Source organism: Athalia rosae, chromosome 6 (assembly GCF_917208135.1).
Source record: "Athalia rosae chromosome 6, iyAthRosa1.1, whole genome shotgun sequence".
In the NCBI taxonomy this organism is placed as follows: Eukaryota; Metazoa; Arthropoda; class Insecta; order Hymenoptera; family Athaliidae; genus Athalia; species Athalia rosae.
This window is the reverse complement of record NC_064031.1, coordinates 3,538,695-3,552,212: the sequence shown is the minus strand read 5'-3', so window position 1 is coordinate 3,552,212 and position 13,518 is coordinate 3,538,695. Positions and strand designations below refer to the sequence as shown.

General features: G+C 39.2%; 1 protein-coding gene across 2 annotated transcripts in view; it reads left to right on the top strand.

Moving 5' to 3' along the window:
- Window positions 1-1,202: 1,202 nt before the first annotated feature.
- LOC105686059 overlaps window positions 1,203-13,518 on the top strand; it is a 100,519-nt gene continuing 88,203 nt past the window's right edge. Inside the window, exons 1-3 of one of the 2 annotated variants that reach the window (XM_012400623.4) lie at window positions 1,203-1,630; window positions 1,818-2,138; window positions 9,965-10,490. In XM_012400623.4, the coding sequence (XP_012256046.2) occupies window positions 10,080-10,490 (411 nt within the window). In that variant the 5' untranslated portion in view covers window positions 1,203-1,630; window positions 1,818-2,138; window positions 9,965-10,079. Of the gene's footprint in view, window positions 2,139-9,964; window positions 10,491-13,518 lie in introns of both variants that reach the window. The other variant, XM_048657538.1, reaches the window with a different exon arrangement.

Sequence of the window (13,518 nt, the reverse complement as noted above, 5' to 3'; positions counted from 1 at the left end):
TTTTTTTTTTTTTCTTTTCGTTACGAAGCGAATAATCCAACGCATCGTTCGACGGGTGTGCGAATATGCTCGCGATATTCGATAATGAACCGCTGGAAATGATTCGTGAATTTTTTTTCCTTCGCTTTTTTCGCCCTCCTAATGACGGGGTAAGATGAAAAGAAGATTTCACACTTCACGGCGCATCGGACTACCTTGTATATGATATATACACCGGTACACCCGGATACGTGTATACCTGAGTACGAGGAGAACCCGCAAATTAAACGGTGCTAATTACGTGAAGGGCGCTAATTAATTATCACATTTTATGCCTTCGGACTACTGTAAAATTTTAATTCCTCCAGACTTTCGTTGTTAGTTATCGATTCACACGTTTCTACGTACCTAGGTTGAGTTAGGTTTTTGTTTATTTATTTATTGTTTTTTGCTTTCGGTTCACGCAGGTCGAGTAGAGTAATAATTCGCTTCGGATCGCGCGGATGTGAAAAAATATTCTTTGCGACTTATCAAAACCCATTAAAAAAATGCTTTATGGGTTTGATATTCGACGTTATCTCCGGCCGCTTGTATATTGGGACACCTTTTGATCGATGTAATAAAAAACGAAATCGTTGCCCCGCGACCTCCGCTTATAGGAATACAAATTATCGCGTACCAAATGTTCGTCGATGGCGGTCGCGAACCTGATCCAGACTCGTCGATTGAAACGAGAATTTTATTCTTCAACAAAAAAAAAATCAAAAAACAATCCCATTCGTTTCAAGCAGGCATCGCGCTCCGGATCTGCATCGGGTCGTCGGCGTTGTGTTTTTTCGAAAAATTTTCGCCGCGGGTACTTTAGGATTCGACAAAGCAGGTGCGGGAACGAGGTATTTTGAAACTTCGCCTATCGCGAGTAGAAAAAGAAGAAAAATCGGAATTCAACATCCAGCATCCGAGTCTCCCGGTTCCCCTGGGGGCTGCGACTCCTCTTCGAACTCCTCGCAGCGTGGAGGAATTTTTCTTCCAATTTTTTTCATTCTTTTTCCCCTCAGCTAAACGCACCGTAGATCTTGCATCGGTTATAATACGGGGATATGGCTTAGCCAGTGCGACTAGAGCGAGCGAAACGACGACGTGATCCGTAAGCCGAGCGAAGTGAGGAGTCGAGAACTATGGCGCAGGGGTTCCCTGACTCGTTGCCACAGAGAGTTAAGTCAGTATTGCCGTGACCGTTGCGGCGAACCTACCTGGCGCGTCGCGTAAGAATTTTTCAAAAATTTCGCCGGGATTTAAATCTACGCGATCGTTTGTTTCCCTAGTTTTTTTTTCTTTTTTTTCCCCCCGATTTTCTTCCTTTCTTTCTATTTCTATTCGAATCGTCACCCTTGTACCTCGAGAGTGTCAGAGTCAAGAATAATTTTCATTGAAAAAAAAAATTTTTTCAACCATCCCTCGTTCCATTTGATTGTGTAATTTTTAAACGAATTGAAAAAAAAAAAAATAATTACACGTGTGACGTTTTTGTGAGTGATTTTTTCAAATTTCAATTTCGCACAATCTACGTGTGCGAGATAAAAAAAAATAGAGGAAAGATAATATAGTGTGGATTGCAGATACGAATATTTGCTGTCACGGTGACCTTCAGGTATTTTGTTTTGAGAACGACCCCGCCAACTGGTTCAAGTTTACAGTGGATTTTAAAAATCTTACGAACTCCCTCTATCTTCTCATAATTTTATGAATTCAGTATCGAGTTCGTTTTACGAATTGTTACAGAAGAATAATTATTAATCAACCAAGTTTTCTAATTAAAATTTTTGTAATTTTTACAGTGTTATTTCTGATATCGTTTTGATACAAGTCAACGTCTCTTATCTTCGTATACAGAACTAAACTGCGAGTGCCGCGACCCTGTGTGAGATCTAAATAAACACGTACCGTATATTATACCCAACGATAGAGAAAACTAATAGTTGGGAAATAAGTAAAAAACGGTTTTCTAAAATAAATGAAAAAAAGTGAAGCGAATGTTGTGGAATAAAAGTGTTTAGTGATATCGAAGTTTTTGGCGCTCTTTTTTGATTTGGCTGTCAAACTCTATCCAATCAGGAACGGATACTCGAGGAGCGAAACGTCAAAACACCACGTGGAAGGTGAGGGAAACTGGTTTTTGAAAAAATTTCTGTAAACTACGCCTTTTTACTTATGCGTAGTTTTCACGCAGATATCTTGTAGTTATTACCGCTGTCATCGTCGTCGTTATTACGGAAAACGCGGAGAGATAGTCGGATGGGTTTTTCACATATATGCATATCGATAGATAGAAACATTCACGTTGCGGTTATTCGATACCAAGTCCCGGTGTTTACGACTCGAAAGAGTCTTGAAAATCTTTGAACAACTGTAATAACGTAACTCAACGTTATAACGTTACGAAGAAGAGAGAGGGACGATTTTCTCTCTCCTCTCCGCACATACGTGCCCACGGGTATGCCACTCGTATAGATACGTACGCGTATGAAAATTTATCTACGCGCGTACCACAGATAAACATTTTCCCATTCCGAGGCCTTATCTCTCGGGAATAAGAATGAGAAGAATAAGACGTCGAAGACGAACGTTGACGACGTCTTGCCGCGATATTATCGTCGTCATCGTCGTCGTCGTCGTCGTCGTCGTCTCCGAGTCCTTTTAAATTTTAGTCCGGCGATGAACATGATTCATAATTCACTCACACAAGCCCATCCTGGCGTTGTTTATTTATTACCTCTATCATCGAGCCAGTCGGACGACTCATTGTATCATCCGCGTCTGGATATCGGTGCAATAATTGCGGAAGAAACCGGCAAAAGTTGAACGATGGACGAGATGGATAGTCGTTAAAATATCTGGGGCAATAGAAAACACGAGAGTTTTGTTGCTTTTCCTATTCCTTTTTTATCCTGTTTCTCATTTTATTGTCGTACTATACACGATGTCTCCCACGTGGGTGGCGTTTTGCTCCGCGCCCAAGAGAATGAGACATCGGAGCAGATTTTTCATTTTTAATGTACCGAACGAACTAACGGGGACTCCGAGTACGTTGCGACGTGAAGTAGTTGTGCTGGTTGGTTCCCCTTTTTTTTTTTCATTTCTGTCTTTCGTTGTACACGTGTACCCTCGACGCACTCATCTTCTCTTTTTGAAGATTCTTTCAGCGAATTTTGGAAATTTCTTGTCATTTTTCTCGTTCAGCAACAATTTTTTTATCAAGTTTTTACAGGATACACTGAGAATTCCAACGGTCGTTGTTAAATACCGTGCCCAGATGAGATAAGACCGAGTTTCCTCAATGTGTGTTCCGCTGCACACCTGATTGTGTAATAACGGCAGTAGCAACTCATAAACGATTTTATCAAAGATAAAAAAAGAAGGCAAACTCGCAGCTCTGAATGAATTCCCATGTCACATCCTCCCTCTATGTGTTCCTCTAATCCCCGTTTTCCGTGCCCGGAGTTTCGTTTCCACTTCATTCAATTTCTCACGAAAAAACGCGTCACGTAATCGCACCAATACGTTGGTCAGATAAGCGCGTTCACATATTTCTTCTACTCCCCTATACCTGGCACCTGCATATCGTGGGAGTAGATCGTTTGGACAGAAGTATGAATTCTGTCCAAACGACTCTCAGACGGTTGGTTCGGACAGAAGTTTGAATTCTGTCCAAACGACTCTCTCTCAGACGGTTCATTCAGACAGAAGTTTGAATTCTGTCTAAACAACTCTCAGACAGTTCATTCGGACAGAAGTATGAATTCTGTGCAAACGACCCTCAGACGGTCCATTCGGACAGAAGTATGAATTCTGTCCGAACGATACTCACTCCATATCGTGACTGGCGCATCAATGCCGGAAGCAGATAAGAGGGCGGTATTAAGAGAATGTAAAAAAAAAAATGAAGGAATCAACAAATAGAATGGGCGTTGATATGATTTATCGTAATATTTGACGCTTTGAAAAGATAAACGGGACACGAAATTGGGTTAGGTTAGGCAGGTTTTTTTGGTGGGACGTTATTTCGTAGAAATAAATTTATCTAAGAAAGTTTCCAGCGGTTTGAACGTCGCCGTTGGTCGGACACCCTTGTTCCCGTGGGAATAGCGGATTTTCTTTGTGCAACACATGGTGATTTACGTCCCTGTTTATGACGCAACGTAAAATCATGCAAAATCCTTTGGCGAGCGAACGAAAAAGAGACGCGGTAATTTCAGTTCGCGTACGCACGCTGCTGGCAAAATAGTTATTTGAAAAAAAAAAATGGAACTCCGACGCTATTTCTATTTCTTTTATTTTTTCAATTACGACGATCGGAAGGAGAGAAGGAAAAAAGAGGGAACGAAATTTCATTCATGATTTATCGGTTACTCAATTATTCGTCAAAACAAACGAACGAATCACGCCTTCCGTCTCGACGACACATCAGTTAACGAACTTTGAAGTCTTACGAACACGAAGCTCTCATTGTTTGTAAAACCGCAACGCGTCCACGATGACGACGTCAAGACGTCCTCGCGCGGGCCGCACCGCCTCAGCTCGTTGTACGGTATTAGAGTTTTGAAACAATCAAAATTATGAATGAATTACGAATGAATTAACGATGAAACAACAGCAAGAAAAAAAAGAACAAAGAATTTACTACAATTCTCATACGAATTATTGTAATCATTACTATTACTACCAAGCGTACATACCTATATCTCGGCTACACAAAGATCGTTGTATAATTTTTATAATGCTCGAGGTGTTAATTCGACATCGAGTATAATATGCACCTACTTACAGGGGTTATGAAAACGGAATTTTGAAAGATGGACAAAAAAAATCGGAGACCCAGTTTTGAATGGAAAGGAATTTTAGAAAAGACTGCGCAAGGTATACCTACCCGTTTTCATATATTTTTTCTTTTTACGCAGTGTGCGTCATGTACCCCGTTCGAGGCATGTATACATATGCCCTAAACCAACATCGTATCAGTTGTTCGTTACCCTATAATAGTCGGCGTATTTCTCTTTCTGAGGAACACCGCATAACACTGAGAAATCACCTCAGAAACCACCAGATAGCGATGGGTCTAAAGTCGCGCCCGAGATCTTCGGATGAATTTATATTAACTCGGATTTTGAAAATCGTAACTGGATCTTTTCAAACCAGCTCGATACGCTCGATAAGGAGCATGAAAAAGACACATCCATCTCATCGAATTTTTTGTTTCCACGAAATACTCGATTTTTCGTAAGCCTTAAAATTCGGAGACGAAGCAAAAAATGTTTATCGGGGTGGTGGAAAAAGGAGATCATAGGGCGGGTCTGGTGATCGTAGGCAAAAAATAAGGCGATCGATATACAGTCTGGATATTTGGACTCCGACTCGCGAGTTGTTTGTAGCCTTCACTGGAGATAGGTAACCTTGCAAGGCCTTGGTGCGCGTTGTAACCCAGCCTCCCGTTGCAAGAAGTCCGCTAGAAGAGTGAGTCTCAATGGATGGAAAGAAGTGGAAGATGCTCGCTCCGAGGTATACCCGATGTTGCATGTACCATGGAAAGGGGAGAATAGGAAGAGGAGGGAGAAAAAGGAGAAGAGAAGAGGAGGAGGAGGAGGCGAAGGTCTGCGGTGCAGTTGCGTGCTCCGAAGGATGCTAAATGCCTCCTAACATAACACAACCATAAGCTGAAACTGCTGCTGCAGTTGCTGCAGATACAGCCTTTTACGCCCGCCCTTCTCAAACAAACGAACCAGTCGCAAAAATTCAAGCTTAACCGTTTCATTCAATTTCCCTTTTTTCTTTTCTTTTTTTCTCTTCTATACACCCTTTTTACAGTCTCATTTTCAGTTTATGTACAGAGTTTGCTTTCCTCGTTCGTTATACCTAGCCAACCCCCTTCGATGTTAGTGAAAATTTTTTTTTACACCCCACTAGAGACGTTTTTGAAGGTTTTTTCAAATGTTTTTACGCAACGTTGAATTTTCTATCGAAATCAACGCTCGTTGACGAGTTGTGAACGACCTATAAAATTTCAAAAAACAAACATGTTATTTTTATGTTATTCCCAAAATGAAGCATTAAATTGTCTATTAAACTCAACGGTCGTGTCGACAGTCAAATTTTTGAGAATAACATGTTTGTGCTGTAAAATTTTTGAGTATAACATGTTTGCTTTTCAAAATTTTTGGAGAATAACATGTTTGTTTCTTCAAATTTTTGAGAATAACATGTTTGCTTTGTAACTTTTTCGAGAATAACATGTTTGCATTTTCAAATTTCATAGAGTAACATGTTTGTTCTTCCAAATTTCATAGAGTAACATGTTTGTTTTTTCAAATTTCATAGAATAACATGTTTGTTCTTTGAATTTTTAAGAATAACATGTTTGTTCTTTCAAATTTCATGGAATAACATGTTTGTTCATGAAATTTTCCGAAATCACATGTTTGATCTTAGAAATTTTCATCAACGACCTATAAAATTCCAAAGAACAAACATGTTATTCTCATGTTATTTCTAGAATTGTCTATTGAACTCAACGGTCGTTGACGAAGTGGTCGATTTCGCACTGAATGCCGCATAGGTACACATAGAAACAGATAGAATCGGAATTACAACATCGCGATAATAAATCCACAGAAACGTATAAAATACATACATTTTTTCTCATTCTATTTATTTCCAAGATAATGAATGGATACGTAGGATCTATAGTTTACGTACGTCTGTATACTATGTATACGTACTTTCACTCAACTAATTAGCTTCTCTCACTCAACCCGACTTCTGCACTTCCAAGCATCAGCAGCAGCAGCAACAGCAGCAGCAGGTATTATGGGTGTCGATTTTTATTATTCTATAAATTGCGAAGGTCGGTTATACCTACCTGCCTATACTCGTACACAACTCGCACGTAATTTTCTCCGTTATTCATAAATTATTTTTTTCCATACCATCGTCATTATCATATTTTATCACAACTCACATTGTACACGATAATGTACTATAGATACCAATCGATCGTAAATCACCTACATCAAATCTTCGTTCTTTCATTTTGCCTTTATTCCCTCTTCTCGAAATATCTTCCTATTCTTTTCTTCCCTCCCAATTGCCTCATTTATTTCGTATCAATATATTTTTTTTGATTTTGTCTTCAACCTTTTTCAATAAAATATGCGCTTGTATAGGGGAACGTGGGACAGAATGGGGTGCCCCGAAAACGTTCTTCAATAGGATCGAAAAAGACTTCGTCCATCATTCTGGATGAATAATTTTTGTTACCATCCCGTTTCTCAAGGATTCCTCGAGTACCCCATATCGCCCCGCGCTCCCCTCTATCGTACGTGTACACGGATACGTGTGCTACGATGATCAAAAACGTGCAGCGTGCATTTAAATATCGGCGCAAGTTTAGACCCACGCCTTTCGCGGTGACGTGGGCGAACTTCTCCCACATGAGATATACTCTCTTAGATATTTATACGTGCAGTGCCGACGTATGTGGACCGAGAGTTCCAATAACACGAGCCTGTACGTGTGCAACGCATTTATCTAACGTACGCGTACCTACAGTACGACGAAAAAGGTGCACGTAGGTATATAACCTACGCGTACAACAAATGCCAGTTGCCTTACGTTATATGTACGTACACTTGGTTGTGCTGGAACGGCTGCTGCCGATGCCGCCGCTGCCGCAACGGAATTATTATCGGTTCGCTTTTATAATTTCAAATAATTTACCGCGACCCAACCCCCTCGGAACTCCGATAGGAAGAGGAGCATGAGGAGGAGGAGAGAGAGAAAAGAGAAGGGAAAAAGAAAATTTGATAAGAAAACCGCGTTACAGGGCGATGGTCGCGGGGAAATTTATACAGTGTGTACATATCTATGTTCGTGTGGGTTATATACGCGTACATGAATACATAGTTATGTACACAATACGTCTTATACATTCGGAAAAAAGAGCCCATTGTATGTACGCCGAGTCTTCGGACTCGATCAGCTGCACACCAGCTGCAAATGCAGCGGTTGCATTCTGCCGCGCGTATAGATATAATATGCCTACTTCGTAGTAAGTGAAGAAGATCCTTCGCAGATATTATTTTACGTATTTTTGAACTTGTTTCTCTTCATCGTCGAATAGTTTTTTTTTTTTTTTTCTACGCGTAGTACACCCGGTACGGTCGCTCGTGTGTACGATCGCGCGAGAATTTAGAAATGGGGAAGAAATAAAGATAAAAAATTTACGATTATTGTAGGCAAAGTTGCGGGACCCGGGACGCTCGGACGTCTGCAGTAACTCGGATGGTTTTATTCGATCGTTCATTCATTCATTTCTCTCGCCTATATCCGCTGTGCAATGGTCAACCATACGGCGCACAGCTCATGGCCTTTGATCACGAGACTCGTTTCACGATACGCCGTTTACGAACGCTCCTTCTCTGCATATCGCTTGTGAAAAAATTATTTATATATATTTAAATAAATTATACCGAAATTTTCTCATCGAACGCACTTCATATTTTATGGTACAAAAATTATAGGTAATTGATATTTCACACGAAACTGTATAAGGAAAATGAAGAAAAAAAATAAAATACCCAATTAAATAAAAGTGGAAAGTTTTAGATACAGAAATTTCGAGAAAACTTGTAGATCGTAACACGCGTCACTTGACCGTACGGTGTGGTTTGTTTCTTGTATCTACAGTAGAGAGATATGGACGCGAGTGTGGCGCGTACGTGTCAATTAAATTCTGGACAGATCGATCACGGGTTATAATGAAAAGTAATATATCGGTGACGCGAACGAAATGAAAGGAATGTCACCGGTGACGCCATGTAATATTCACGCCGCTTGCAGCAATATAAACGCCAACGGCAGCTCTATACCTCCGATTCCTCGCCCACGTGAAAAATAACGTTGTTTGCGATCCACGCGCACGTTGCCTGTCCGTATACCTTCCTATCTTTAAGCTGTTCAACCGTAGCGATAAATGATCCTCGTCCGAATTTATATAAACAAATTTGGATCTATATTAGTGGCGAGTATTTATCATCGTTGTATACGCACCGCGCGACACATTTTAAACTCCTTTTACCCCCCCTTTCCTCTTCTCCCATTATACGAGATTACAGAGTTCAGATAGAACAGTCGTGTTACAGGATTGTGAAATTTTTTTTTTCAACGCCCTTGTGGTATCAGTAACGCGATATACTTTTTCGTTTTTTGGGAGCAACAATTTCACCCGGATCCGATGATATTTCAATTCGTATTATTGTTATCCTCATATGTAACGGTTGATAGCGAGCGACGTGTATGAGGTACATATTATCACATACCTCGTCGTCGTCGTCGTCGTCGTCTTATATTCGTCGTAGTTTATGGAAGTTGACAGTCCGCCTGCAGGTGGAATTTTCAATGAGCGGTACGGAGTAGTTACTGTATACGTATAGGTTCGCTATCCGTGTTCATACCATATAGCGCGCATCGCGTACCTTGAACTTTATTATACGAATCTGCAGATAGTGTGATTTATCACAAAGATATCGCATCGAATGACGATATGTGTGTGTTTGGTAATTCTACAAATATTGTAGTCTATATTTAACCGACGTTATATTGCGCTATAACAGCGCTACTCGACTTCGGAAACGCTTTACTTAGGTCAGGATTATTATACCGTATCTGTACACGCACGCAAACAATATTCTCGATTTACTGAACTCTTATCCTAAACTCTTATCGTATTTACTCCGAAAATTTATTCGTCATTTAACATTTATCTAGAAAAATTCGTTCATGGAATGTGTCGAATCACTTCAAGTAGAAAGTTTATCCAATTGTTCATTTATAATTTCGAACAATGATCGCGTTGAAAAATAGAAAAGTAAGTTGGTTTTTCAGCCGGTTATCATCCAGAAGCCTAATTTTTCTTTTTCTTTCTTTCCTTCAGGTGACGACGTAGCGATCGTCATGAACTCAGAAGCTGGGCCTATTATAGACGCTGCGCCGATAAGCTAGGACTGGAAGAAAAAAATCTGAAGAAAAATCGTGAAAAGGAAGATATTATGGAGACCGCTTCTGCAGAGGCCCAAACATCGGAGAACGGGGAGCCGGCCAAATCCGATAATGCGGCTCCAGCGAAGGAAGCGAACGCGGTTTCGAAAATCGACATTGGTGGTTCGGATGGTAAAAGTTGTAAAAAGTTATCCCCCGCGCCGTTGATCGTGCAGAAAAATAGGTTGAAAATATTTACAAATTTTCAATCGGGTGAATCGGGTGAACGTGATATCGCCAGTGGTGCAGGTGTCTTGAATCGACGAGATAAAATCACGCTCTTATCAAACACCGATAAGGACTGTGCAGGAAAAAAATTCAATAGCGAAGAAACCGACAAAATCAAGGACACGTGTCGTCGGGATAACTATGTCGTCAGGGATCCCTACAAGGAATTCGAATTGTATCTCGAAAAAGTAAACGTAAGTGAGGAAATTTGCTGTTCAACAGCTCTGTGGAGTGAGGATGAATGAAATTTGAATGAAGAATGAATGAAATAACACAAGCATAACATTTTTGTTTTTTTGAATTTTCGAGAATACCATGTTTGCTTTTCAAAATTTCCGAGGATAACATGTTTGTTCTTTTGAGTTTTCGAGAATAACATGTTTGTTCCTTCAAATTTTCGAGAATAACATGTTTGCTTCTCAAAATTTTTGAGGATAACATGTTTGTTCTTTTGAATTTTCGAGAATAACATGTTTGCTTTTCAAAATTTTCGAGAAGAACATGTTCGCTTATCAAAATTTTCGAGAATAACATGTTTGTTTTTTCGAATTTTCAAGAATAACATGTTAGTTTTTCCGAATTTTTGAGGATAACATGTTTGTTCTCTCGAATTTTTGAGAATAACATGTTTGCTTCTTAAAATTTTCGAGAATAACATGTTTGTTCTTCAAAATTTCATAAAATAACATGTTTGTCTACGTAATTTTCGGGAATCACATGTTTGTTCTTTGAAATTTTCGTCAACGATCGATAAAATTTTGAAGAACTGACATGTTATTTCCATGTTATTTCCATTATTAACTTCGGTGGTAATGCGGACTATCTGAGAGTTGATAGTAAAAGCTTAAATTTTCGGGAATTTTCTTCAAATTTATTTGGAAGAGTTTAAGCCCCTAGGAGCATTGAAATTCAAAAACAACCCTATAAAGAACCACCCTCATGTAATATAATACGTTGGGCGTCTTGAAATAAATTTCCTATCTTCTATATATCCTTATACGAAGAAAAATATTCACACTTTTGTACTTTCTTTTTTAATATTTTCCTGTAGATCATTTATCGCTTCTTTCTTTATAAGAATTTTATAAAAATTTCCTGTAGCTACGTTTATGTTTGTCCGTACGCAAAGGTCACGCGGTATGTACAAGAACAGGGACCGCGGATTCTTGTTAAACAAATCGTAAAATAACTGTGTGTATAAGACATGTAGAATTAGATGTATAGAATTGAAAAAAAAAACGATGAAAAAGAAAAAGAAAAACCCGTTTGCCGCATAGCTACCAAAATCTTGTTAGGCATGTAGTAGCATAACTTTACTTTCACCTTGTACTATCACTACTACTATAGGTATGCCCGCGATACCGTGGTATCTGTACATAATTACTTTCCGTTTTATTAAGTGCTATCATCAGAAATTTTCGTAAGACACGCGCGATTTCAAAAGTATTGCACAAGTAATACGTATATTATATGCGTAGATTATGAAGATGAATTTAGTAGTTTGTTATTTTTTAATTCTTTCTTCTCTTCAAGTTTGAATATCATTCCAAGGCCCTACCAGCTATAGTGTGCGCCGTCGATCGGATAAGCGATTATTAATTTTCAAAGCTTTTTTCTTCTTTTTTCTCTATATTGATTGAGAATTGAATGTTTTGAATAAAAAAAGGGAGAGACAAAAAAATGCTTCGTATTTTTTGACAACGTATATATTCGGGTTCTCGAGATCACGGTGCGAAAACGTCTTACGGCATAAATTGAATTTAAACAAACAAATTTTAGCGGACTTCATTTTTGAACGTATAATATTCAGGTACGTTTTACGTGTACGTATGGGTATACACATATATTTATACGTTTAATTTCCAGGAATATTTTATTCGAAACGAGTTGTCGGTAAAGACGTAGGTATATTTTAATTGGCGCATGATGGAAAAACAAAACGGTCATTTATAACGTACTTAATTACATATATAGCGTATACATATGTCCACGTGGTTTATTACACACTCGTACGTGCCTTGGGCAGGGTATACAAATATACATATACGTATCTACAACATCGTACGATTCGCGAAATTCAAATGTTACACATCCAAATAATTTTGCAAACGTTCGTGAAAAATTCGGAAATATGCGTTTCTTTCTTCTCCGTTATTTTATACTCTCATTTCTTCGCGAGAAAAAAACAGCCGATCGCTCATCCCGCGCCGATGAAAAAAATAGCGGAGCGCGAAACTACGATGTCTCCTGTAACTAGTCGCGTTTATTTTCTTTTCTTTTTTCTTTTTTTTCTGTTCAAAATTTGTTTCGTCGCTTTTTTATCCCCGACGTGACGTTACCGGCATCTGCTGCGGTCCAGTGAGAGTGCGGAGCAGGGTAGGGTTATATACGTACAGCGCTGAGCTTTTAGATAAAGTCGCACGAGCTTATATTCTTGGAAGAACTCTCGTGCAGATTTGACTTCCAAATAACAAGGCGACTTTATATACCGTGCCGTGTATACGTAGGTACCGACGGCGTCAACAGGATTTTGCAACCCGCGACCTCAAACCTGATGCCGATGCATCCTTGCTGCAGTATCACATTCTCAACTGCGAGCTCTGCGCATATAGAAATGCAATTTATTTGTACATGTGTTTATTTATATCGTATATTCATTCGTATCTGTACCAACTTTGGATTTCATTCTCAATACCTGCGCTAGCTCGTGCGAATTTATTTTTTTTTCCACGCTTGCAACCCCCGCGGATCTATTTTATATTTTACGCAGGTTACCGTTTTTGATGTTTCCTTGGTTTCTTTTTTTACTCTCATTTTTCTAGAAATCTTTTTTTTCGGGTTACGCCCTTCTATAGTTTTCTTATATACTATATATGATCATTTCATGATCAGAGCCGCTTCTCCGCCGCTGTCATCGTGTTGATCTTCGAGTAAGAACGATGATGAGGTAATACCAAAGGATTGAATTTCCAGCGAGCGACGTAGTTAATGATAACGATATTAATGACGATGATAATTATTATAAACTCGTGTACAATGTTATACATTATACTCGTTTATCTATATATACAGGCGTATATGTAACGGAACCGGAAGTAATTCATCCGCACGTGTCATCGAGTCCGTACGTCAACTGTCCACGCCGTACATGTAATTATGTTTCAGAAGACTCCAGTATATGGCTCAATTTGAACGAAGGGAGAAAAGGCTCGGAAACTTCTA